Source organism: Siphateles boraxobius, unplaced genomic scaffold (assembly GCF_051911475.1).
Source record: "Siphateles boraxobius isolate OS27281-9 unplaced genomic scaffold, OSU_SipBor_1 46, whole genome shotgun sequence".
Classification (NCBI taxonomy): domain Eukaryota; kingdom Metazoa; phylum Chordata; class Actinopteri; order Cypriniformes; family Leuciscidae; genus Siphateles; species Siphateles boraxobius.
Genome location: NW_027509097.1, coordinates 4,876,957 through 4,901,500, shown reverse-complemented (window position 1 = coordinate 4,901,500; position 24,544 = coordinate 4,876,957). Strand labels below are relative to the sequence as shown.

Genomic DNA, 24,544 nt, shown 5'->3' with positions numbered 1-24,544 from the left:
GATTGTGTTTGAGTTTTTATTTGAAATTGTTGAAATGCAATATAACTTTTACATTATACTGTGTGTGTGTGTGTGTATATATATATATATATATATATATATATATATATATATATATATATATATAATTAGTCAAAATATTATAATTAATTTATTATAAATGTAATTATTTTATATAATATACATGTATTACTATTCAAAAGTTTTTGTAATGTTTCTAATGCTCACCAAAGCTGCATTGCTTTGATCAAAAATACAGTAAAACAATAATGTTGTAAAATATTGCTACAATTTTAAATAACTTTTCTAATACAATATATTTTAAAATGTATGTTATTCCAATACACCAGGCTTCAGTGTCACATGATCCTTCAGAAATCATTCTAATATGCTGATTTGGTGCTCAAACATTTCTTCTTATAATTGTTGAAATTTGTTGTGCTGCTTAATGTTTGTATTTTGTATTTATTTATTTTTTTTGCGAAAAGCGTGATCATTTATTCACAATTCTTTAATGAAGAGAAAGTTAAAAAGAACAGCATTTATTTGAAATAAAAATTTTATGTTACAATGTAAAAGTCACTTTGGATATTTGTTTTGATCAACAACAAAAAAAAATCTTGCTGACCCACAACTTTTGTAGTATATGTTTTTGCTATGCCAATAAAATGTGTGTTTTATATGTCCAATATTTCTATGGTAAATTTGTGTGGCAGGTAGCCTGCTGTATTTAGTTTTCCGTGCAATTGAATGCATGGCTGAGTTGCATTACAGAAGAATCCCACTCAACAATGTCTGGCTGCTCTGGACACATTTGGCTAAGATATCATCCTATATAATCTCCTAAGCATCGACCTCTGCACCTGTCCGGCTGCAACACTCGATACTACTCCGCTGTTTCCTTCCCAGTTGTCCTCTATGATTCCATTTCTCTCACCACCTCCATTAGATGCCCACATATACTGTATGCTGAGATTTAGTCAGGGCGGCAGAGCGAGGCATTCTTCCCCTCTTAAAGATCTGGTCTGGATGCAGCCAGTGCGTTTCACATCAGAGAGGCGATGGAGGGATGGAGGGGGGACAAAAAGAGTGAAACAGCTGTTCCCAACATGTCAATAGATTAAATGGCAGCTCCAGCCCTCCTGGGGCCCGTGGACTCTCCCACCATGATTTTACAGCTTCCGCTCTTGTGATGGACACCCTGTGTGGGACGAAGACTTCCCAGTACCCAAGCATCGGAATGGACGCCCTGCACAATTTTATAGGGTATTGCTATGATCATTTGCATTAGCTTATAAGTATTACAAATGAAAATTGTTTAATTTTCCTATTTAAATCCCCCCCTTATCAGGCCAGGCTTGACGGATACATCATAAATGGAGTAATCCTCTTCTCAAGAAAAAGATCGTTTGACTCCGAGTGTCACAGAGAGTTTCTCACAGTGCGTTCATTCATTATGAGCTCTGTGAACCCTGAGGAGGTGAGCACATTTCCCATAATGATCTTTGGCTCTCTGTGCTTTTTCTCATCCAGCTTGGATTCTCATTACAGTTTTTAACAGCCTCCCAGACCTTCATTTGTTACAACAGCAACAGGTGGATTTCTCCTCTCTTTTCATTTACAGGCAACACAATGCTTTGAAATCTTACACTGAAATGTGGGATGATTTGGCGTTGTTAAAGAAGAGATATGGTTCAGTTTATAAATGAAAGTTCACCATTCTGTCTTTCTGAACTCTCAACTCTTGAGTGACAGCTAGAAACTGTATTTTTCTAAAATACTCTTTAACTGCCGTTTAAGCATGTTAGGCAGAATGACAAACATTTTTGGCAGACGTTGGCCAGCAGTGCATCAAGTATTGCTGGCACGAAGTGTGCAAGGAAAACAGTATAGTGAAAGGCTTTTGAAACTGATTTATACCATACTCGCCACTTGCTTGAAATCAGTCATGCGGTGGACGAATGTTTCTTTGGCAAAATATTCCCTAAGCTTCTTTAAACTTGCACAGATATATTTGTCTTAAGGGAGTCTCTCAGTCTCGAACACGCACAGTGACATCAATCTCAGAAATGTGGTCTAGTTCATATGTTATATTTGTGAAAGGTGACAGAAGAGGCTGTGATAGAGCCAATAGTCATGTTGAAAAATATACATTATAACAAAGAATGCTGTGCTGATTTAAAAAATATGTTGATTTTTGTTTCACCATTCAGTATCAGTTGGAGGAAACTTTGACATTTTTTTTCATTGTTTCAAACATTTAGGCAGACACTTATTTAAATTACTTGAATTTAATTGCATTCAAGATATTGACGGTTCATATTCCCTGGATATCGAACACGACCATGACATTGTAAGCGCAATACTCTACTGTTCGAGCTACAGGAATTTTTGGAGACAAAAAATCAAACATAAAAAGTTGAAATCTGCTTTTCCCAGTTTGTTGACACTATTCAGTGGTAATTTATTATTCAGAAAAAAGGTCCAGACTTTATTTTTTTTTTCTGACCCCGTGTTCTTTTTACTAAGCATATACTGGCAAATCCATTTTTTTTTATTTTTTTTCTAAATTGTTGTCAATGCCGGACATAATTCATAACTCAGACGTTGCTTGATTCAAATAGATGCCTTAAAATTTTGTTTCAATATTAGCTCAAATTTGTTTAGTCAGTACTCTCTGAACTTTCATTAATAACGACAAGAACGAGTATTGGTCAAAATTCATGTATAACTTTGATGAAAGATTTTGATCTACTTCAAATTTTGACTAGGCTACTGTATATGAAAGTCTGTGTTATAAAGTGAAGTGGGTTCCCAAGATCTTGTAAAACCTGCAATTATCAGGACATCTTAAAACTGATGTCCAGTCTTGACAAACTTTATGAATGCTCTGTAATCAATTTTAAATGTTTCTAGTTATGTTTAAAATAATCATGAGCAACTGGGAAAAAGTGATGTCAGAGTGTGTGGAAACGCGGAAAGTGCTGCTTTCTATAGGCTAGTCGAACACTCTTCACTTTAGAGCTGCATGTTTCCAAACCTGCTTATAGCGAACTGAAGCGTAGAAAGACTACACAAAAACGGACATAAATGATCATATCATAAATATATGCTACTGCAGGGAAGCACAACTTTCAGCATTAATTAGCCTAAATGTGGATTTAAAGGTTATTTGATTTATTTCATTGAACTCCTTAACTTTAATAGTAGGCTAGGCCTACTTACAAAAAAAGACACGGTGAATATATATTGCATTACAAAGTGATGATAAAATTACAATTTCATATTTTAATAATGTTTTTAGTTTATTTGATTTAGCCTAAATTTAAATTTCATCACAAACACTTTGAAAAGTTCGACTGTTTTGCAAGATTCGAAAGCTTTTTTTTAAGTTTTTTTTTTCTTGCATTAGTTCACATTCCTTTGCAGATGCAGATTTAAAGTGACTATATATTTTATTTTAATTTATTTTAATGCGATTAGCAGATTTTCTTGTTGCCCTGCACTTGTGTAAGACGTTTAAATATGTAGGCTATCTCCCGACGCTTTGTCTTTTAAAGCCCTTTGAATATAAATGAATGTATAACTATTTAAAACGCATTTTAAAAAATATGTATCCAATGTATTGTTAATTACGTTAAAAACGTTAAATACGTTTGTTACCATATTTTTAATTGATGAACTTGTTGATTCAAATTTGAGTAGATAAAAGACTTAGCCTACTAACGACACCGCAAAAAACAACATATTTTTCGAAGTTGTAAATAAAGCAATGACTATTGAAGTAGGCCTAGACATTTTACAAAAAAATAAATAAATGTCGTCAATGTCGTTTCATTCAATATATTTTTTTTCAGTGTAATATGGAAAAACAAATATAGGCCCTAGGCCTATAGATACATATCGACCTATAGTTATGTCTTTTAAATATATGAATTAGGCTACATATGCGCTTTTTAAAATGCTAAATGTATCAAACACATGCAGGCGTAGCCTATCTTGTACGAAAACTTTGTATGACATTCCAAATCCTCATTCCTTTCTAAACCGTTCAGTTGCGTAAAATTTGGAACTCTTTGGAAACTCCCAAAAACTGGAATAAAAGGATTCCGGTAATGTTCCTCTATCCAATAAGACCGTTCAATCGGCTCGCGACCAAGTGTCTTGTCTAAAATCCCCGCCTATATCGCCCCCTGATTGGCAGGCATATTTAATTAACCGCGCCTTTATTCAAATTAGTCCGCAGCGGTAGGCTGGCCCTGCTGTCAATCACACACATCAGCGCTGTATAACCTCCACTCACTCGAAAGCGCTCAGACACTCGGGGATGCGGCCGGGAGCAGCTTCTCCGGCTGGGATTCAAGTGCACCGGTCATTCTCATCAGTTTTCTCGTATTCTTTCGCAGAAATGAACGAGGACAGCTGACTAAAATAGCATTCCTTGATGTCCCTGTCCACTTTGGGCTAGTTTAGCTATTTCACGTGTAAGGATTTTATTGTGAACTTCAATGGCGTTTAAAGACTCTTGAGAAGGATTCCCGAGCCTGGACCTGGACAGAACTGTTCCTACCTGTCAATATGTCCAGCTGGAGTGTGATGGTCTGCATGCACAGGGCTTATGGAATATAGCCTGTTCTGTCACTATTTTTACGCGCTCTCCGTCAGTCCCGTGAAGAAGAAACTCGGGCTACTCTTCATTATGCTGCTCCTCTGGGTCTACATGCTGTACTCCTGCGTGGGCTATTGTGCCACTATGCCACCCGGTTTAGTTGTGGACAATAATGACAATAATCGAGCTAAGGAGACGGATTTCCTCGGGAAATATGCTGAGGCAGAAAGTGGCCGGTCGGACCTGATGATGTCCAAGCTCCTGTCCAGACCGCAGAGCTCGTGGACGGACGTGGAGTCAGATTATGATGAGCCTTCGTTCAGGAGAGCTCCCATAGACTTCTCTAAAGATGAAGGGGACGTAGACCGAGCTGATGAATGGGACGACGGGCGGAGAGTTTCTTCGCTGTCAAGTTTCTCCAATGGCTCGGGCAACAAGAAGCTGCCTCAGGCGATCATCATCGGCGTGAAGAAGGGCGGGACGCGCGCGCTGCTGGAGTTTCTGCGCGTGCATCCAGATATTCGCGCGGTCGGAGCGGAGCCGCACTTCTTCGACCGTAACTATGACAACGGATTGGACTGGTACAGGTAAGAGCGTGAATAATAAATACACTAATTTATACGTCCTATACTTCCATTGACTTGTATTGTTTTTCAGTGAAGTAGCATAATAACGACACATTGACGAGTGACCTCTCCTTAACTAGCTTTTGGTTTCTTTTTTTATTCAGCAGGCTATTTAATGGATTTTAATTTATTGCATTATTTGTGTGCTTCTCTTTTCTTTCTTTTTTTTTTTTTTTTTTGCAATATTTGTGCTGGCATAATTCCCACGAGAAGAACGCGACTTGAGCTGTAAAATGACAAGCCCATTAAAATTTTACTTGAGTTTAATTGCTACATTTAACTTCAATTATATCGACCAATCTACATTAATAACTTGCCTCTTTTTGGTCAATTTGAATTTAACTTAATTACTACGAAAATTCAGAGTTGAAACTCTGTTGAAAAACTTTGAAAGTTGAAAAACTTGTGAAATCGTAAATTAAAACGTAACAGCCTGTTTACAAATAACGAAATACAACTTTTTAATTCTTTCTATGAAATAAGAAATCCGAGATAATCCAAATTAGAATTCATAGGATATAGAATAGGCTACGGATTTAGGATTTATACATTCTATTTTTTTTTTTTCAATTCATGGTTTAATAGTTTGGGCGCATGTTGCTTATCATTAGGCATAATAAACAACATTAATTAAACATACATTATTATTTAATAGGCGCTTTTGTCACTTTTTTTTTGAAGAATGGATTTTGTCCGTCATGCATTGAGCTTTTTGTATCTGTCATACATTATGTAATTTTACCCTTTGGCTTGTTCTCAAACCTTCCTTTTAAAACATCATAGTACCCCAATGCTTCCTAGTTTTTCGAAGGAAATCAAATTTAATTATTATGTAAATTGATGTTCTGTAGCCTAAGGTTTGTATTTAGCCACCTAAACGCAGAGTTACAGTAGCGGTAATTTTCAGATTCCTGTTCAAACATTTACTTTGGATTCACTGTTCCTGCTATTGTCGAACTGTCAGACTCGGAGTTTTGAGGGTTGAAATATTGAACACGGTCCTTTAAATAGCCTACACATTAATTCCGACGGATATTATTCAAATAAACACAGTTCGTATGTAAATTTTTTGTGATTTTAATATCTTGAGAGATGACTCATATCTGAGCGCGTGATGACGCAGTGATCTCTGTCGGACACACTGGATCATTGCAGGTTACCGGACCTCTGCTTTCCGTCTTTTATAACTTTTCAAAAAATGTTTTTATTTTTTTTACTTTACAGTTGTCTCAAATACGGATACAACAGAATTAAAGCAAATATAATAGACTGCAAACCACTAAAATGGGAAAGCCTATGCTTTGCATTTAAGTTTTGGAAACTTGTTTTTCCTCTGAAAACCCATGGGTGGAAATGTCTGAAATTATGAGCTGTCGATTTAAATGGTTGGATACATAACGAGAGACTGAGATTAATAGTGTGAGTACCTTAATTGTCGTTGCGCAAGTGTAGGCCTAATGCAGTAGTCTATCAGGAGAAAAATAAGAATTTAAGTTTTGACAGCGGGATCAACAAAATTAATAGATTGTGAATTACTCTCGTTAATGATGTGTTAAACTCTGTTTATTTCCGTGCAGCTGTGTTTTTCTTTTTGTGTTTCTTACAAACCGTAAAATGTGTTAAATATTTCGGCTTGTATATAAAAAAAAAACATTTCTATTAGGAGTTATGCATTGCTGTTTCTTTTAGCTTGTTTTGGACATTATTATTTGCCCCATTTTGTTTTATCAACTGCCAGAACACAGTTAGAGCTCATAAATGCATTACATAGCAGCAATTCACCCAGAACGTCAGACATTTGTTTCAGATCAACTTTAGGATTTTTGTTTTGTTTTTGTTTTTTGTTACTTATGCATTGCAGTTATTTAAATGTGATGACAGTTTGATTAACTATTTGTTAACATTATTAATGTTCCACAGTAAAATGTAATGAAATAAATACCTGAAGAGAGAAAGGGGGATTTATTGCCCCAGAGTCTGTCCCTGTTTACCCCAGACACCGAGCGGAAAGAAACCCTCAATAAGTTTATAAAACAGTCCTGAACTGCACGCCTGTCTCTCTAAATGGATTTGCAAAGGTTTGAGGGGGTGAAAGCCCAGTGCTTTTAAATATATGCAACATTTCAGGGCCCCTATAACAAAAAAACAGGACGGATGAAAGAATGGGCGTTGTAGTGAATGCTTGGAAGTCCAGCTTAGATGAAAAGGGAATTATATTCATGCATGTTGAGAGAAAAAGATTTATTTGATTAATTATTTAAATGCGGGGCCTCACTTTAGTGTAATGCAAATTCAAGCTAGTCCAGCAGAATTTTCCCAAAAATCTTCAGATTCTTTTAACGTCCTTCATTTTCAAACTGAATTAATTGGTTGCATGGATTATGCTATTAAGATTTTTAAAACACAAGTAGAAAAAGAAAATAAATTGGTCAGATGTGTTAGTTGCCACTTTGATTATTCCTAGTAAAGTTGTACCAGAAAGTAAGTCAGAACCAGTGTTTTTTTTGTTTTGTTTTTTGCTGAAAAGAGCGCTAGTATGGTTGTTATTTTTTTTTTTAATTCAACTTATTTTTTTTTTTTTTAGCCTGGAAAAGTGAAGTTTTCTGGTCAGTGGATGTGGTATTTGAAACCCAAGGATTTTCCTCTAAAATGTTTTTTATCCTTATTTGTGCCTTTCAAAATTTAGGAAAATGACCTAAATTAAGAGCAGATCCTTCACCAAGTTATATCGTTGATTGAAAGTAACTTTTCGAAAGCCTCTGTTGGTTAAAAATAAGCGATAAATTACAAAATCCAGAATATATAAGCACTGGGTGTTGACGGGTATAATGCTTGTGTTCCACCCTTTCGAGAAAGTTTTCTGTCTCAAGTTTTACAGGATTCACATGCCATTGCAGCTGGTCTTAGTTGGACATGCGATGCCACAGTGAAATTCTATATCTGGCCACTGCTGTTTGGGCTGAAGATACAGGGCACAAACAAATGCAGACTTGCTTTTTTAACTTTTGCTCTCTAACTTTATTCTGTCACGACGTCTCCATGTGACCTAATCTTAAACAGTGTTGGACATTTTGTCCAGACAGACCCTCTACACTGACATGTCTGTTTGGTCCTTTCTTGTCTTTTTAAAGAAGTGATATGTTGAAATTGTTATTTTCTTAGAATTGTCTCTCTCAAGGGACTGAACATGACTCTGATTCTCAGTTCAAGGGTGTCTAATACGTGAAGTGATTTGCTTTGTAATGGAAAGGATAGTTTATAGTGCAGAAACCATGCATTGCGAAGTAATCCAAGTCAAGTCATTTTAATAAGGTGGGTTTTACTGTCGTTTTTTTTTAAATCTCTGTTCATCAAAAGTCGTGCTTGATATTTGTATACCTTTCTGTGCTACAGAGAGCCAGAGAAAGACATGGCAGATGTGCTTTTGTTCCTCAATACTGGTTAGACCTGTTCAGGCTGTTTTAGATACTGTAAGTATATAGAGTATGATTCATAGTCATTCAAGGATTATCTGCAAGCACTTTACATTTTTTACTGTATATTTGTTATGCTCTTCTCTCAAGAACGTCGGGTCAATGTAGAGTTTATAACAAGTGCCAGTTTATTTGAAAGATATATTACAGTATGAAAAGCTGGAGTCGTATTGGGTTGAATTGTTGAGTAATAACTTCGCAATTCTCTTTTCCCAGTTTTCAGTTTCAACTGCTTTTCTGATTTGTGGAACCTTGCAAAATCTGATTTTTTTTTCTTTTACAGTTTTTTTTTTTTTTTTTTTTTTTTGCAGAGACTCTGATGATTTAATAAGCAGTTAAGTTGGCTTCTAAAAAATCCCACCCAGCCAGACAGACAGGGTCCCAACTGGAACAGTGAACGTTGTGAAGGCCCTGGCGCTGAGTTTGATTTATTGTTACATCATTTTCAAATCTAGCAGAGCAGTTTTTATATTCAACTCTTCCTTGTTGGTAGTTACCCTACAGTAAACCTATGGTCTTCATATAACTGATAACATTTAGTCTGTGTTTCTAAGCATCTTTTCCAGTCTGTGTTTGAAGGTTAGGTTTTATTTCCTCTGCTAAAAAGGTATGTAGTAGGAAAATGCAGTTCTTTGGTGTTCACTCTTTCGTGTGCGATCCCCGAGTCCATCCTGAGATTAAGGGTGTGTTTTCTGAATAGCAGCCATTTAACAACATGGTCCGTAACTGCCGACCAACAAAAGGACAAGTGGAGCATTGTTCTGTATGAGTGAAATGGTCCGCAGAAAATCCTGTTCCGCTATTGGTCCAGGGAACGTTCTCGGAAGCGTGTCACTTGAAAGTTCTGAAGTGCTCGGAGGGCTACGACCCCCTGCCACCTTGTCCAGATGAGCACTTCCATCCGTGGAATGGCTAGTTCTGGATGGATGCCTCAGCTTTTGTACCCACACTCCATGGGGTGTTCACGCCACCGTGTAGGTGACCCATACGGACGCTGTGGCCAGTGACCTCCTCCTTCCTGCTTGTACAAAGCGAGGGACCGCATTGTCTAAGTGGTGCCGGATGAGATCAAACCCAAGTTTGGCTGTACATACAGGGTGTGTTTATAAACAGTGAGCTGTAGTTGACTGCTAGGGCTTGGTATTGATACAGATATCCTGATTTGTTTAAATTTTGATTCAGATGTGCTCAATACAATTAGATCCCAATTCATTTGGGCATATTTCAGTTTAAATGGTCAATTTAAATTATTAATTAAAAAAATGAACAACATAGCCTATATTATATTAAATTAGATAGGCTATATTAGGGAAGCACAATTGATAGGTACTTTTAAATCTCATCTTAAAACTTGACTACTGGTTCAGTTTATTAAATTAAATTCAGTTTATTTATTATTTTGTGTTGGTTTTTTCAGTTTAAAAGAGTAATTTGTTTGTGAATCGGTGTACACTGTTGTATGTTATTGTGTGCAGTCCATTAGGACAAATGTGTTTTCTTCTAAGATCATTCCATTCCAATCACCATTGTTCAAATGAAGATTGCGAATGATTGGAAAATTGGTTTTACTGTACTGTTTTTGACTCTTGTTGTTGTTGCAGTATGATTTGTGTGTAATATGATGGTTGGTGACTGCTGTAGCAGAAATGTATACCTTTATGCTTTAGATAAGCACAAAGTAATGACTCAAGCCAGCTTAGACCACGTGGGACTACATGTATTGATTAGTTTACGCTGTGGCGGGCACTGTGTGGTGTAGGGTTAAAGGTCTTTGTGGATCTGGTTATCTACAAATCAGTTGAGCAACATTGTCTCTGTAAAGACCATCTGCACTGCAGGTGAGACCCGATCAACCCCTCATCCTTGATGAACACACACACTTTTTTGGGGTCTTTGGTTATTAGACCCCAAAACTGATGGGAATTAAATGCAAGAGCAAATCATAAACATTTGTTTCAAATTATTATTATTATTTTGTTTTATTTTTTTTGCCAGCTGTTAATTTGGTGATTGCTGTAAATTCAAACTATAAACTGCTCCCAGGTCCCAAGATTAAGGAGCAGCATCCATGAAAACTGTTCAGTCTCATGGTAGAATAGACTTCCTCCACTCAGCTGGATCTGAACCTTGACCGGTCATCCATTCAGCAGTCAGCAGGTTGACATCCTCTATTGAGAGCCTGTGCAGAGCTGAGTGAGGACATTCAAAGGACTGCCTCCGAATGATGCTTTAGTGTTGGCTAAACTGCTCAGCATCCTTTAAACCACAGGATTACTCTTCTTTTGTGTTCGGCCTCAGCTTTGGAAATCATCTCTTACATTTCAGGGAAGTAGACCGCTTGCATTGCCTGTTTCTGCTCGGCTTAACTTCTCTTGCATTTCTTGGTCTCTTAATTTTACCACACATTTTGTCTCTAATATTATTGTGTAATTGTAGAAGAGCTTATACAATGACCCTCTCGTACGTGTCTTCTCCCCTTGTATTCCATATTAGAGCCGGGCTCCACATCGAGCTCTGGTTCCTCCATTAGAGGCGGGGCTGTTGTAGGCCTCAGTGCCCACATAAGGCCACCCCCAACTGGGTACACTGGTCAGCAAAGAGAGGCAAAGAGAGAAAGCGGGCCCCTACATGAGCTGGCATGGCTTTACCAGTGGGGTAGACCAAGCAGGGAGGGTCTTAGTCTGGAGAAAGGGGCTTTCATTCATCAAATTACCACTGGCTAATTGTGAAAGGGATGGCCTGGGGAGAGACAGACAGTAGAGGCCCACTGTGGTGGTCTGCCATTGAGAAGCTACGGTCTCCTCCAGAGAAAAGCAAAATAACATGGCCGCCCTCAGCAGGAACCACCCGCTGAAGGATAAAATCAAGGCAGACAGGAACTCGATGTCAAGCGCTCGTGTTTCTACCCTCCTACTGAAATATTGTCTCTCATACACACATACAAACACCCAGCATAGGCAACAAGTGACCAATAAATGAAGGGTGCTTGTTTATAACTGTTCATTCGACCTTTTTCTTCCTAGTATTGGGAAATTGTTTACGTATACTTTCTCCGGTTGATTGTACAACTAAAAATGAGGGATAAAGAGAAAAATAACCCTTCCCCTTTAACCTTTTATTTCAATGGTCTTTTGTGTACAGACCTACATTCTCTGTGCTTGCCTTGAATTGGACTCTTTTTAAACAAGGTGATAATTTAGATGTCTGATGTCAGAATAATGCTATCCCTTCGCCTTCAAAAAGTAAATGCTCATCCGTTGTTGGTAAATACACAGCATTTACAGGAGCTTGGTATCTAGCGCACGACTTTTTGTATGGTCCGGTAATTTTTGGCCCATGTCTCCCACCAGGTTAATTTCCTCCCAAGTGTGTGATCATCAGAGCTCCTTTTCTGAAAGTTTGACACCCCAAGGAGGATAATTAGGAGTGAGAAAAGTGTAGAAAGGATCTTGATGTAATATAATATAAAAGCTGATCATAGATGAAAATTTACTATGAGGCACTGTTTGTTTGTGTGTGCCTGTCTGTCTCTCTGTAAAAAAAGTGAAAAGTAGAGGATCAGGCAGAAGTAGAGACCCCCTGAGGTTTCCATTAACCTCAGCGAGAAAAGAGCAGACAATTGAAGGAACACACACACACTGCTGATGTGCCCAGAGGAGCACAGCATGAGCTGAGCTCCAGGGCAACAAAGCCAGTTTCTCCCCATAGCCCAGGAACTGTCACTACTTTTGTCCTCACACTTTCTCTTGTTAGACTTTTGCATTGTTTCCTTTCTCTCTCGCTCTTCTAGGATAAGGATCAGCTAGAGAATAAGAACGGGTAAAAGTCTTTGTCATCATTTTTTTTATGGTGATAATTTTACTTTTCCACATTGTCTATGTATGTTTTTTCTATGTATCTGCCAGTAATAGTTTTTAATTAATCACTATTTTTTGATATTGGATATTCAATTATGTACGTTGATTTTCCATATTTTCAAGTTTAGATTACCTTTTCTGTCAGTTATTCTTTAAAATGCGAATAATTTGACATTTTTAACATTTAATTCATTTGTTGCTCATAACATGAACATAATTATCAGCTTATATATTGATTAGAATTTTAATATTATCGCATCCCTATTTGCATCATTACTCCATAGTACTGTATGTTTTTGTATCAGAAACCAATAGGGATATCATTAGTTGTAGTCAAATCAGGATTAATAGGAAAAGATTGTTTACTCTTTGAAAACAAACAGAGTTATTCTGTCACTTTTTTTTCTTAATTTCATAGCCCATTTCTCAAATGTCTCTTCAAATCTGCATTATGTGGTTGAATGGCTTGTTCTCTTGGCACATTGACTCCAGATCGTGTTTCTTGTGGGACTGTAAGGCCTTTTGGAACACAGACAGCAGAGAGAATGGAAAGCAAAAACATTTTGTCATCGAACTCGCAATACATCAACATGCCTGCTGAAATAGCAACCCCTGAAATCAAATTACACCTGTGACATCTGCACTCGGCTGATTACTTTCAGCAGAAGCGTTTGACAGTGATCTCTTTGTGCTTCACGCCAGTTATATTGTCTTCAGCGGGCGCTGAGATACCAGAGTGGATTGTAACTAGGCTATCATCCAAAAAACGTTCGCAGAGTTGCCTTAGGAGAGAGCTGTACGCTCTTGTTAGTCTTCTTGTCTTATATGTGCAGTTTAATTGTCAGCTCTGGTGCTATCACCACATAAGTTTGCTAATTGTGGGTTAGCAATGAAGAATACCAGTCTGGAGGAATTTGTAAACCATTAACCTGAAGCGTCAAAGTAATGCAGCTGTGCTGTAAGCCTCTGATGTAACGACTTGACAGACTTGGAGGAAATTCCCAGCTCTTTAAAGCTCACCTGTCTTCAAAAGCTCCTCAGCTGGAGGAGACTGTGTGCCAAGCAAAACAGGATGTAATGGGTGCATGCATGTGTATTCTTGTGTCTGAGCAGGATGGCTTTGAAAAGTGGAGGATAAAAGTATTTTTGAAGTCTTCGTGCCAATTTTACTACAATTCAGTGAGTGAGATATCCTATACTGTCAGATGAGATTATCTTTTTGGCATGCCAACAAGACTTTTTACTGTCCAACGTCATTCATAGTGAGTCAAAACATTTGCCAGTTAATTCAAACAAAAGGCAGATATAAATTATGCAACTTTATCAATTCTAATACATTAATAAACTGTCCCTTACTATTTCAAGACAGGCACTTTGGGTTTGTAGTTTTGTTAATAGCCTTTATAGCTTGGTAAACAAGCTAAAACCTCATCAAGGCTAGTTACACTAAACACCACTAACAGTCTAGAGACTCTTTGTGTCACTCAGTGGGAATGTAAATGAAGTGTGGGACTGAGTCCGTTAACACCCTCTACAAACACCCAAAGTAAACAAGCTTATCACTGCGGATTATCAAGAGCAAGATAAACACTGGTACTAGCTTGATCACTGCTAATAACTCAAGGGTAGATTCAATGGGAAGGCTAGTGTTTGTGGAATTACTGCAAGTGTACATAAGTCACTCAATACTAAATAGCTAATGTTCATATAGAACATGTAATTGTATGTATTAGGCAATTCAAAACATCCCCATTATTTCACATCCCCTATTTAAATTGGGGTGTTTGGGATTGCCAAACTCAAAATTAATTAATTAATTAATTTATTTATTTATTTTTGTGCAGGATTTCCACTTGTTACCACTTGAAAATACCATTGGTTAAAATCAACATAAATCCTTATAATTTATTGTTGTACATTCATTAAAATAGCATGCAATTATCAATAAGGACCAGCAATAACAATTTTAATTTTCGTAATAATATATATATATATATATATATATACACATGTATGTATGTATGTATGTATGTATGTATATATATATATATATATATATATATATATATATATATATTATTACGAAAATTAAAATACATATGTCACAGTCAGGCGAGTCATTTTGGCAGCTATAAGGGTTACTGGATTTAACTTGGGTATTAGAAATTCAGGTTTTTATATTTTTGGAATTTATTCTCCTTTTACTGAAGTCGTTTACAAAATAAGGATTTATGCTAATATTGTCCAATTTTGCAGGACATTGTATGCTAAATTATTAATTTTGTAAGTTGTGATTTTCACCCGAAAGACGTTAATATCACAGAATGTTTTTATGTTTGAATGTAATATCACAGAAACACCTGCTCAATAGGTTCAAAGTAGCCAGTCCTACAAACATCTCCTCAGTGCACATTATAGTTCTGCAAAATGCACAACCTGAGTGAGAAAGAGAAAAGTGCACTTTATTACCCCATCTCATCCCTACATCTTTTATTCAGAGCTGATTGCAGCCTTTTCTTGCGCAGCCTTGTCGCTAACACACAGTAATTCCACTCAGCTGGCAGAACCGTAGGGCAGTAACTTAATGTGCTGCCCCGACAGCAGAAAACACACCCTACCCCTTGTTTTAAAGAGATTTTGGTAGGTGTTGAATGGCAGCAAATAACGATGAAACGGAGTCTGGGCAGATTGCAACGTACAGAGCCCGAGGTCTCTGTGATTTATGCATGTTCTGCCCTTCTCAGAGGCTGCTGTGGTTTTGAATGAGTTTGAGAGCGAGAGAGAGAAAGAAAAGAAGAAAGAAAATGGGCCTGAAATTGTGGTTGGCACAAGAAGAGCCTAGACCTCAGTATGATTGCTGAGTAGATACCCTCTCTCAAGATACTCACTTTATGTCGAATGTCTTTATTTAAAGGCTACAGCACTGCAGGGAGACATAAATATATTTTTCTGCCCTTGACACCCTAAAGCAGACCAATCTTCCCAAAACCAAAGCCCCCTGCTCTGAGAGAGAAAATACAGATTAAACCTCTCAATGTTTCTCTTTAGTGTTGGGGGGCCAACTGTTCAGTTTTACGCAGATGTTTTTCGCTTCAAAAGCACCGATAAAGTAGTTTTCAGAAAGTCCAGCTCGGGCATAATAATTTAATGAAAAACTAGATCAGCATTCAGGTATAACGCTCCTTAGATATGACTCTAAAGGAAGAGTGTGTCTAATATCCAGAGAAAGGCAGGCAGAAGTGTCTGCAATCCTCCCCGTTCCTTCATTATTTATCCATCAGAACAGTCACACCACGTGAGAGAGGCTTTCTCCATCCGTTGAATGTGGATCCAGTGACGTGATCCGTCAACGAGAATGTCAGAAACTGAAGCTGAGACACACCAACACCTTAGACAGGCCTGACTGAGACGGTCATTTACACCTCTTTATGTTCATGTCAGGGTTACATGGCAAAGATCAGAGGCTGAGGAGAAACCTGAGGAAGAGCTAGACAGAAAACGAGAAAGGTTAGGTGAGGAAAGGTAAAGTATAGCCGTTAGAAGCTGGGATATTCATAAAACCCTTTCGCATGTGCTATCTACTGGCTCTTGGCTTCAGCATTGCAATTTTCACTAAGGAAACCAACCGTCAGGAGGCTCTAAGTGGCTGTGTACCTCTTAAAATATAGCGGTGACTTAAAGCTGCTGCACACATGCTCATCCTGGCTCTGTGTCTCGCTATTTTTCTCTTTCTTTTCTCCCCTCGCCACCCCATTACCATTCTCTCTGTGCTTATGCTATAAAACCCAGCTTTGCTCCATAGATTTACGGCTGCAGTTTTGCTCTGCGGTTAAATATAATGTCAAGGCTCCAGACTCCGCGGGGTGTATTTCAAAACTACAGCCTCGCTCAGGTCTCTATGACGACAAAGCACAGAAAATATTGTCTGTATGGAGCGACCTGGGAGGTGCCTGGATTTACTAGATGTAGCCACATGGCCTCCATTGAAGACAGAATCCATATTTCCCGGCATGATCTCCAGACACAGGATAACCTGACCCTGATCTCAAAGAGTAATGTTACAATGGCCACTTGATGTCAGAATTAGCTGCTTCAAGTGTCAAACTAGTGCCTCAGAACTTTGAGAAGGTCAAAAACATTATTGCGTCATAAGATTGCGTCATAAGATTGCGTCATTAAGATTGCGTCAAAATTCAGCCCAAAAAAGAGACAGTCACTTATCACTATTGGCTCAGTCTCACTCGTTCATGAAGTGGCAGTGGACTTTTTCCTAAACAAGCCCTCTTTGTTTTTTTCTGATATTAGCCATCATCTGTTCATGCATGAATGTCACGTCTGTTGTTTTTTCCATCCTCCACTGCTAAAAGTGCAAGGGGTAAGAGTGGCAGGGTTGGAAACCTAGCGATGTAGCCTTTGGTTGGGTGAAGTGTCACTCGAATGCTCAGATCCTTGAGACACTGGTAGTCTGGTGTTAGAACACTGCAATCAATAGTCTGACTACGACTACTGGTTGCAGATGCAGAGAACTTTTTGTCTACTTACCCACATGCTGTTCCAAATTTTCCAGTTTTTTTCACACACAGAGAGACATCTGTTGTTTCATATATCTTTCACATTTCAAACTTGCATAAATTATTTTATGATACTTTCATGGTGTTTTTTTTTGGGTGCTCAAATCATCCATCAGTATCTCTTTCTTTGTATGAGCAGCACAAACATCCTGCAGAACTTCTTTTGTGCTCACTGAAAGTTATTATTATTGATTATGACGCTCTTTCATTCTCATGCACAGGCAAACTCTCACACTACAATTCTGGCACAAGGACTGCCATTTTACATCATTGTAACTGCTTTGCGGCTCTATACTTTATCTTTCTAGTATTCCAAGCCCAAGCAGCTGAGCTGTTAAACTCATTGGCAATTAATTTAAGTTTATTTGACTGCTGAGACTTTATTACACTGCAGCTTACTCAAACAGCTCTTCAACTCACCGCCACTGCAACAGCGGCGAGTTCTATACGCTTAGGAGATGTCTATCAAAGATGCACGCACAGGTGTTCCAAGGTTGTGTCTGTTTTGACTTGCTCTTCAGAACCAAAGTGCAGGTACGGCTGTATTTCTCTGATCCCTCCAAGACTTTAAAGCCCTAGATATAAAAACATGCTTCTAGTCTATATCAGTTTGTGTATACAAAAGAAAAAACGCACAGCAAAACAATAAAAATGCTGGCCAGAATATAACCATAACAATGCCAGAGTTGAAAGACAGATATTCTACAATTCTTGTCACTTGAAAGCAATGAGATCATAGATAAAGCAGGCTTATGGGGCTTTTTGGGGCTACTGTGTCTATCCTAAGCAAAACAGGCTTGACAGAATTCGACAGAAGACAAAAACATTGTTATAAAAACTCCCGTATGTGTCTTTTGTTCTCTCTTGTGCTTTTGTCTGTCATTTTCTCCCTTTGTCAGTTTATCTCTGCTGGATAAAAAGTCTTTCAACATGGCCTTCAGGGCGATTCTGATCCTAAAAGAAAGCTAACTTTCTGATTTATCATTCTCTCCAGCTTAAACAAGTCTTCGGCAGTACAAAGTTGATCCAGAACAGCGATGACCATAAGGCCATGTGCAGAATAGTCGTAGGAATGAATTACGACAGAAAACCCAAGAGGCAGGGGCAATCTTTGACCTTGCCTTATCACTTGAGAGGGCTGACCCTTTTTATCAGTAGAATCATTTCGAGCACTCATATCCACTTTCTAATCCCTGTTTTAATAATTGATATGCAGCGTATCTTTACCTGCTCCAGTGGCAGAGTGTGCCGGCGAGGCACTCGAGGCACACGTTCGGCTCAAGAGCTCTCCACAGCCTCCTCTCGCCTCGCCTTGAGAGAGCTGGAGAAGTGCTTTCCACTCATCCTTCAATGGTCACCCTCCCCCTTTCCTCTCTGGCCTCTCCACGGCCCTTGCTCTTTCAGATCATTTAAGGACAATGCTCGGTTTTCAAAGAAAAGGGGAAAAAAGAGGGCCTCGGTGTCAAAGCATTGCCTGTTTACTGGCGGAATGTCTAAAAAGAAGCACCTCATAAATCAAAACAGGCAAGAAAGGCTATTGTTCTTCTGAGAGCTTGCCTACTTGTCCTGCTTAACTCCCTCCCTTCCTCCCTTTCTCCCTTCTTCTTTTGCCAAGGTAAAAGAAGTGAGGTGAGGGGATCGTTGCAGGCTTTTAAGTTGTTTGTGTCTTGTAACTTTTTCTTCTCCCACTTTTCTCGGCAGCTGTTTATCATTGTAGCTAGGTAGTTTTGTCCTTTTGCGTCATGGGTAGCGGTTCACGTTAGAAAGTAAGTCTGGATTGCTTTTACACCAATTGCAAAGCGTACTGGACTCCACATTCTTCACGTGCGAATTTGAGTTTGAACTCCAACCAAATTCTGAGGTGAAACATCAAATGCACCTGTAATGTGAAAGCATCCTAAAGCCGCAGTTTACTCAGCATCATGCTCCCCAGCACAGTAGTTATGGGTGGTTCATTTAACAGTAAATGCCTGTGTTATCTCTCGCTTCATTAGCACCACACATGCACATATACAGCTGGTTTGCTCCTATTGTGCAATAATTATTAAATAAACTTTTAAAAAAAAAACACACACACTCACTTGGAGGCTGAATATTAGTAAGCCAACACATTCATATTACCTACAAACTAGAAATAAACAGTTAAACTGTGCAGATGAGGGTGTGAGTGCGTCATTCCATGAAAAGGCACCTACATAATCTGTTTTCATTTCACAGAGATTAATGAGTATTTTTTTCCCTGTGTTCTTTCGCTCTCTCACTCCAGTGTTCTGACAGAGCAGTAATCAAACTGATATTATCATAATTGGATCTGTGGCCAGCTCTTTAGAGAAACCATGTAACCACACAAATCTGCCAACAGTTTTCCATCATATAAATCAACACGTTACCTCCTGCAGCCTTAGGCTGTTCTCGCTTTCTGAATTGAGTGCTGCCAGATTTTCACTTGCAAAATTGGGATTTTTCGCACATTGTGTCAGTTGTGTGAACTTGAAAAATCCTTTAACGCAGATGCTGTTGCTGTACAGCAAAAAACAGCAGAATGCAGCAAAAATCTAGGTCTATAGCAGCACCTGGTGCACACATATAGTTTTGAAATTGATGTCCGCTCTCCGTGGGTTTTGTTTATCATAACACCACTCTCTGCTCTGGTGCTTAGGGGTTCTCACCTCTAACTAGTGAACACCAGTTTGTAGAGATAGAACAAACTGTGATCGACTGAAGTGTCTGTGATATCCTTCAACAAATTGTTTGCAGACTCTTGAATTGCTCGTAGCCTCGTTTCCGCAGGGTGTAAACACGCAAAGCAGGATTACACTAGATGCTGACAGCGCACTTCACAATACAGCAGTAAATTAGCCCTGGTGCTAACAACAGGGTTTGATACTCCAGAGACAACAGGCCAACAAGAGCTTTATCTCTGTGCACACTGATACCCTAAAGAGGCTCATTCTGGGTCTGTTGACATCTAATTGTGGCTGAAATTCACACTTTGTTATCTTAAGTTATCTCCACCCATTAAGTTTGTTACTCTATTTTCTTTGGTTTGTTTCTCATCACATCTTTTATGCCTTGAAATTTTCAGTCAGCGGAAGCTGAACTTTCTTCAGTTTCCATACATTTTAAAACGTCAATGTTTCTGAGAGCGTGTGCCAATGAAATAGGATCCATACCCCCATGTGTCCATCAAAGTCCTCTGTTATCGCCTCTTACAGTATAATCCACTCTTCCTGATCGAGTAGGCTTGTGAAACCCAAGCCTGTTTGGCGTTAACATGCATGTTCACTTTTCATTTAAAAATGTCTCTTGATTGCTGTCCTGCATGTACCGTATCCATTTCACCCTGTAACTGCATTAAGAGCTGCCTTCTCTCTATAAACAAGGCTGAAGAACTTTCATATGGAATGTTTTTGCTTTGCTTAGTGTATGGTAATTTGTGTTAGCCTGCCTTTGAAGTATAAATCATTGTTTAGGTCTGAATGGTCAGCAGTATAATACCATCGCTGAGGTCATACATTAGAACACTATTGGAATCGGATTCAGAGTGGGCTTTAAAGCACAGCTGGCTATGTACTGAGTATTTGTACCAATTAGTAACCTTGTAAGATGATGATTGTCTATCTGCTGGTCACCAAGTAGAGACAGATTGATAATCAAACTTTTTTTTTTTTTTAGTTGTAGTCTGTATCAATATTTGTTTTAAAAATGCAATATTGGTTGATCTATAGCGATAGGCATAATCAGGAACATGATTTTAAGAGAGAAAAAAGCCAAAAGATCTGAATAACACTTCTGAAAGATTTTGTATTATATTAAAAAGCCTTCGCTATTAAGGAACCATGCCATTTAACATGGTTTGTGCATATGTGACGTTTGAATGCATGTTTTGTTTAGAAACCGATGCTAATCATATTTGACCCAGAATCATGGCCTTGAATTGGTTCATTGATTGAGGAGCACCACATGCTCCATGTGTTTTGATTGCATTATGCAAAGTTTTGTTTTCATTAGACCTCACTCTTAACCCTCTCTCTCTCTCTCTCTCTCTCTCTCTCTCTCTCTCTCTCTCTCTCTCTCTCTCTCTCTCTCTCTCTCTCTCTCTCTCACTCTCTCTCTCTCTCTCTCCCTCCCTCCATAGGGACCTGATGCCTAAGACCCTGGAGGGCCAGATCACCATGGAGAAAACACCAAGCTACTTTGTGACCCACGAGGCTCCGGCCCGGATCTACGCCCTGTCCCGCAACACAAAACTGATCGTGGTGGTCCGGGACCCCGTCACACGAGCCATCTCTGACTACACGCAGACACTGTCCAAGAAGCCTGACATTCCTACTTTTGAGAGCCTGACGTTCAAAAACAGGACTACAGGGTTGATCGACACCTCGTGGAGCGCCATTCAGATCGGCATCTACGCCAAACACCTGGACAACTGGCTGCAGTTCTTCCCCATGAGCCAGATCCTGTTCGTGAGCGGAGAACGGCTGATCAGCGACCCGGCCGGAGAGCTGGGCCGCGTGCAGGACTTCTTAGGACTCAAGAGGATCATCACAGACAAACATTTCTACTTCAACCAGACCAAGGGCTTCCCTTGTCTCAAAAAGGCAGAGGGCAGCAGCAAGCCACATTGCCTGGGTAAAACCAAAGGGCGGACCCACCCAAACATTGACCCAGAGGTCGTGCAGAGACTTCGAGACTTCTACAGGCCTTTCAACATGAAGTTCTACCAGATGACTGGGCATAACTTTGGTTGGGATTAACTGTGAATGGAGGACCCGTTGTTTTCTTTCTTTTTCTGTGTATTTGAAATGGCAAAAAGACATTGAGATGATTGCTATATATATGTAAAATGTACAGAAATCTATTTTATAATAATTTATTTTAATTTCTAAGCAATTAATTCACTAAGCTGCCTAACCATATTGTACATAACGTCTGGCCCAACTCTAGTCTCACCACCGACATTCCACGTTTTTGATTTGCTGTGCGTGTTTCCATTCACAATGAATTTAATGGTGCTTCCGAATTAGAAAATGGTTTGACAAACAAAAAAACAGTTTGTTACGGGTATCGTGCATTTACAAACCAATAGCGACATTTGCAATTCATTCAGTTCTGAATGTCCATAATATGTACCTTTGCGACAGAGGGTAATGAACTATATTTCACTCTCTGACTGCATTTCGTGTTTCATTACACTCCATATTGGCCCAAGTCCTACTATGGTCAGCTGATAAGCAAGAGAGCTGATTCAATGTGTCCCTTTACTCAATAACATGACGATCAATAGCCCTAATTGCTACTTACAGTGTCACTCATGTTTAGAGTCAACCGCTGGGCTTTCACTCGCAGGTTCCTGTAATAAATGACCAATCCATCGATGGCTAAATTGTATCTTGGACAAGAGCAAGGCAGCATGTCGACATTATGTTAATCGCGTAACATATCTAAACGGATCGATTGGGTTTTTCCAGCCTCAGAAATGGCTTGCTGCCCTGTCTGAAAGGTTCAAAGGTCAAGATAGCATTGAAAGGAACTGGATTTGCTTAAAAAGCAAGAGCCAAATGACATGTCATGTGCCTCATAGATGGCAGGCCCGCATTTTTATTAAGAAGCTTTACGCAAATGTGACTCATACTAGAAAATATTCCCCATAACGTGAAGGGTAACGTTTCTTATTCATCCCATCGAAATGCGTTTTCCACTACATCTCAGTTCTCCTCTTCTTGCCAAATTTTAACAAGCTTGCATTGAGATGCCTCATTGTTCATCTTTTTCTCATGCAAGCCTCCATGTGCTTTTGTTTGTCTCTCTACTTGAAAGCGAGGAGAAACAGTCGGTCGCTCTTTATCTGTGAAATTCATCCCATGACCGCTGAGATGGCGGCTGTCTCGAAGGCAAGATGAATGACTGTGCTTTAGTACGGCTCTGGTTACTGTTCATTTAGAGCACCTGATTCAGGACCAGCTCTCGATGTCAGGTTAAGGTGTAGGGTTTGAAGGGTGCATGGAGTCAACATTTCACTTTTTACGCCTCAGCTTTAACGTCAGGCTGATATGCTGGACCAGAATTCAAGGGGTGAGGTCACTGGGAGGTTTTAAGGCAGAATATTGCATTACGAATGTACAGAAACTTCCCCTTTTTCACCCCTATTTAATATACTGGAAAATGAAATGCAGAGGGACATGTTTGTCTAATTGTTTGTTTTTTGATGGATGCATTTGAAAAGAAAACAAACAAAATGAAAGCGTTCTGTATCAGCTCACTGATTTTTGTTTTGTTTTACAACATGCTGTGCCTCGAACCTGTGCTATGATAAGCCAACTTCCTTTCGTTTAGAGAGGAGATTGTAATATGTATCAGCTGTGAGAACACAGCCATACGATTCTTGTTGGCCTTCAAGTCTGAATCAAGTCTGAGCGGTGGAAGCTGAGGAAAATTTCCTAGGGCATTTTTCCTACTTTTCCGATTCAATTCATCAAGTAATCAAATGTTCTGAGGAGTCAAAAGAGAAACAATGTGAAATTTCTCCTCCAACTGTAATCAAATCATCAAAGCTTGTTTTTTGCATTCACATTTTATTTAAAAGCAAATCAGTTGTATTATGGAACTGGATATTGAATAGGGTAGAGCAAATTGTCATCAAATGCTCACCCATGGGGCCTCCTGTGATTTTTACCAGTGCAATTGTTTTTTTGTTTTTTTTGTTTCAGAAACAACTGTCCCAAGATGTCAAGGCATGTTCTGGGTAAAGTTTGTCACTGATTACATGTGAACTGCATATGAATTCTGATCTGTCAAAAGTTGTTTTGAGCAAAGTTTCATATCTACGCTCATGGTCAGGCAGTGTGTGCTGATGCATCTGTTTAATGGTTGAGTTTTATTCAACTTCATAGAGATATCCAGATGTTAAAAAAATGTTTGTCTTACTCTGAGTATAACAGAAATAAATAGACTAGAAATGAGCTTTATGTACAAATGATGAGGAAGACATGTAAACCAAGTATTTTGTGGTATGAAAAATTAATTTTACACCATGGAAGAGAAAAATGAAACAGATGTTTCTAGATAATTACATACTGAACATTCATACTTTTGCTTTGTATGAAGAATAAAATAAAATATATATTTTACCAAACTAATTGACTCTGTCTTGACTCAGATATTAAGTAATGTGTCTTTTTGTAGTGTGAGACGAGAGAAAAAATTCTATTAAAATTGCTATTATACTATATATATGAGAATGTGTTTCTGAGAGTATTTTATTTTTGTTTCCTTCAGGAAAAAATCTTTTTTTTTCTTTTTTTTTTTAAAGAAGTCAAGTTTTTTTAGGCACTTGAAATTCATTATGTGGATTTAAAAAAAAGTGCAAACAATATACAGTCAAGCTTTTTTCATAGTATTTAATAAA

General features: G+C 38.5%; 1 protein-coding gene across 1 annotated transcript; it reads left to right on the top strand.

Annotated features, from left to right (window-relative positions):
- The first annotated feature begins 4,314 nt into the window (after positions 1-4,314).
- Positions 4,315-24,271, top strand: hs3st3b1b (heparan sulfate (glucosamine) 3-O-sulfotransferase 3B1b). Its single transcript, XM_077200344.1, has 2 exons — positions 4,315-5,196; positions 21,275-24,271. Exons 1-2 carry the CDS (start codon positions 4,619-4,621, stop codon positions 21,891-21,893), a joined length of 1,197 nt encoding a protein of 398 aa, XP_077056459.1. The 5' UTR covers positions 4,315-4,618; the 3' UTR covers positions 21,894-24,271.
- The last annotated feature ends 273 nt before the right edge of the window (positions 24,272-24,544 follow it).

Bases quoted from the DNA above. Each gene is read 5' to 3' on its own strand.
- hs3st3b1b (XM_077200344.1), top strand. From the start codon at position 4,619: ATGGAATATAGCCTGTTCTGTCACTATTTTTACGCGCTCTCCGTCAGT. The intron at 5,197-21,274 runs GTAAGAGCGTGA...CTCCCTCCATAG, and splicing joins AACGGATTGGACTGGTACAG to GGACCTGATGCCTAAGACCC.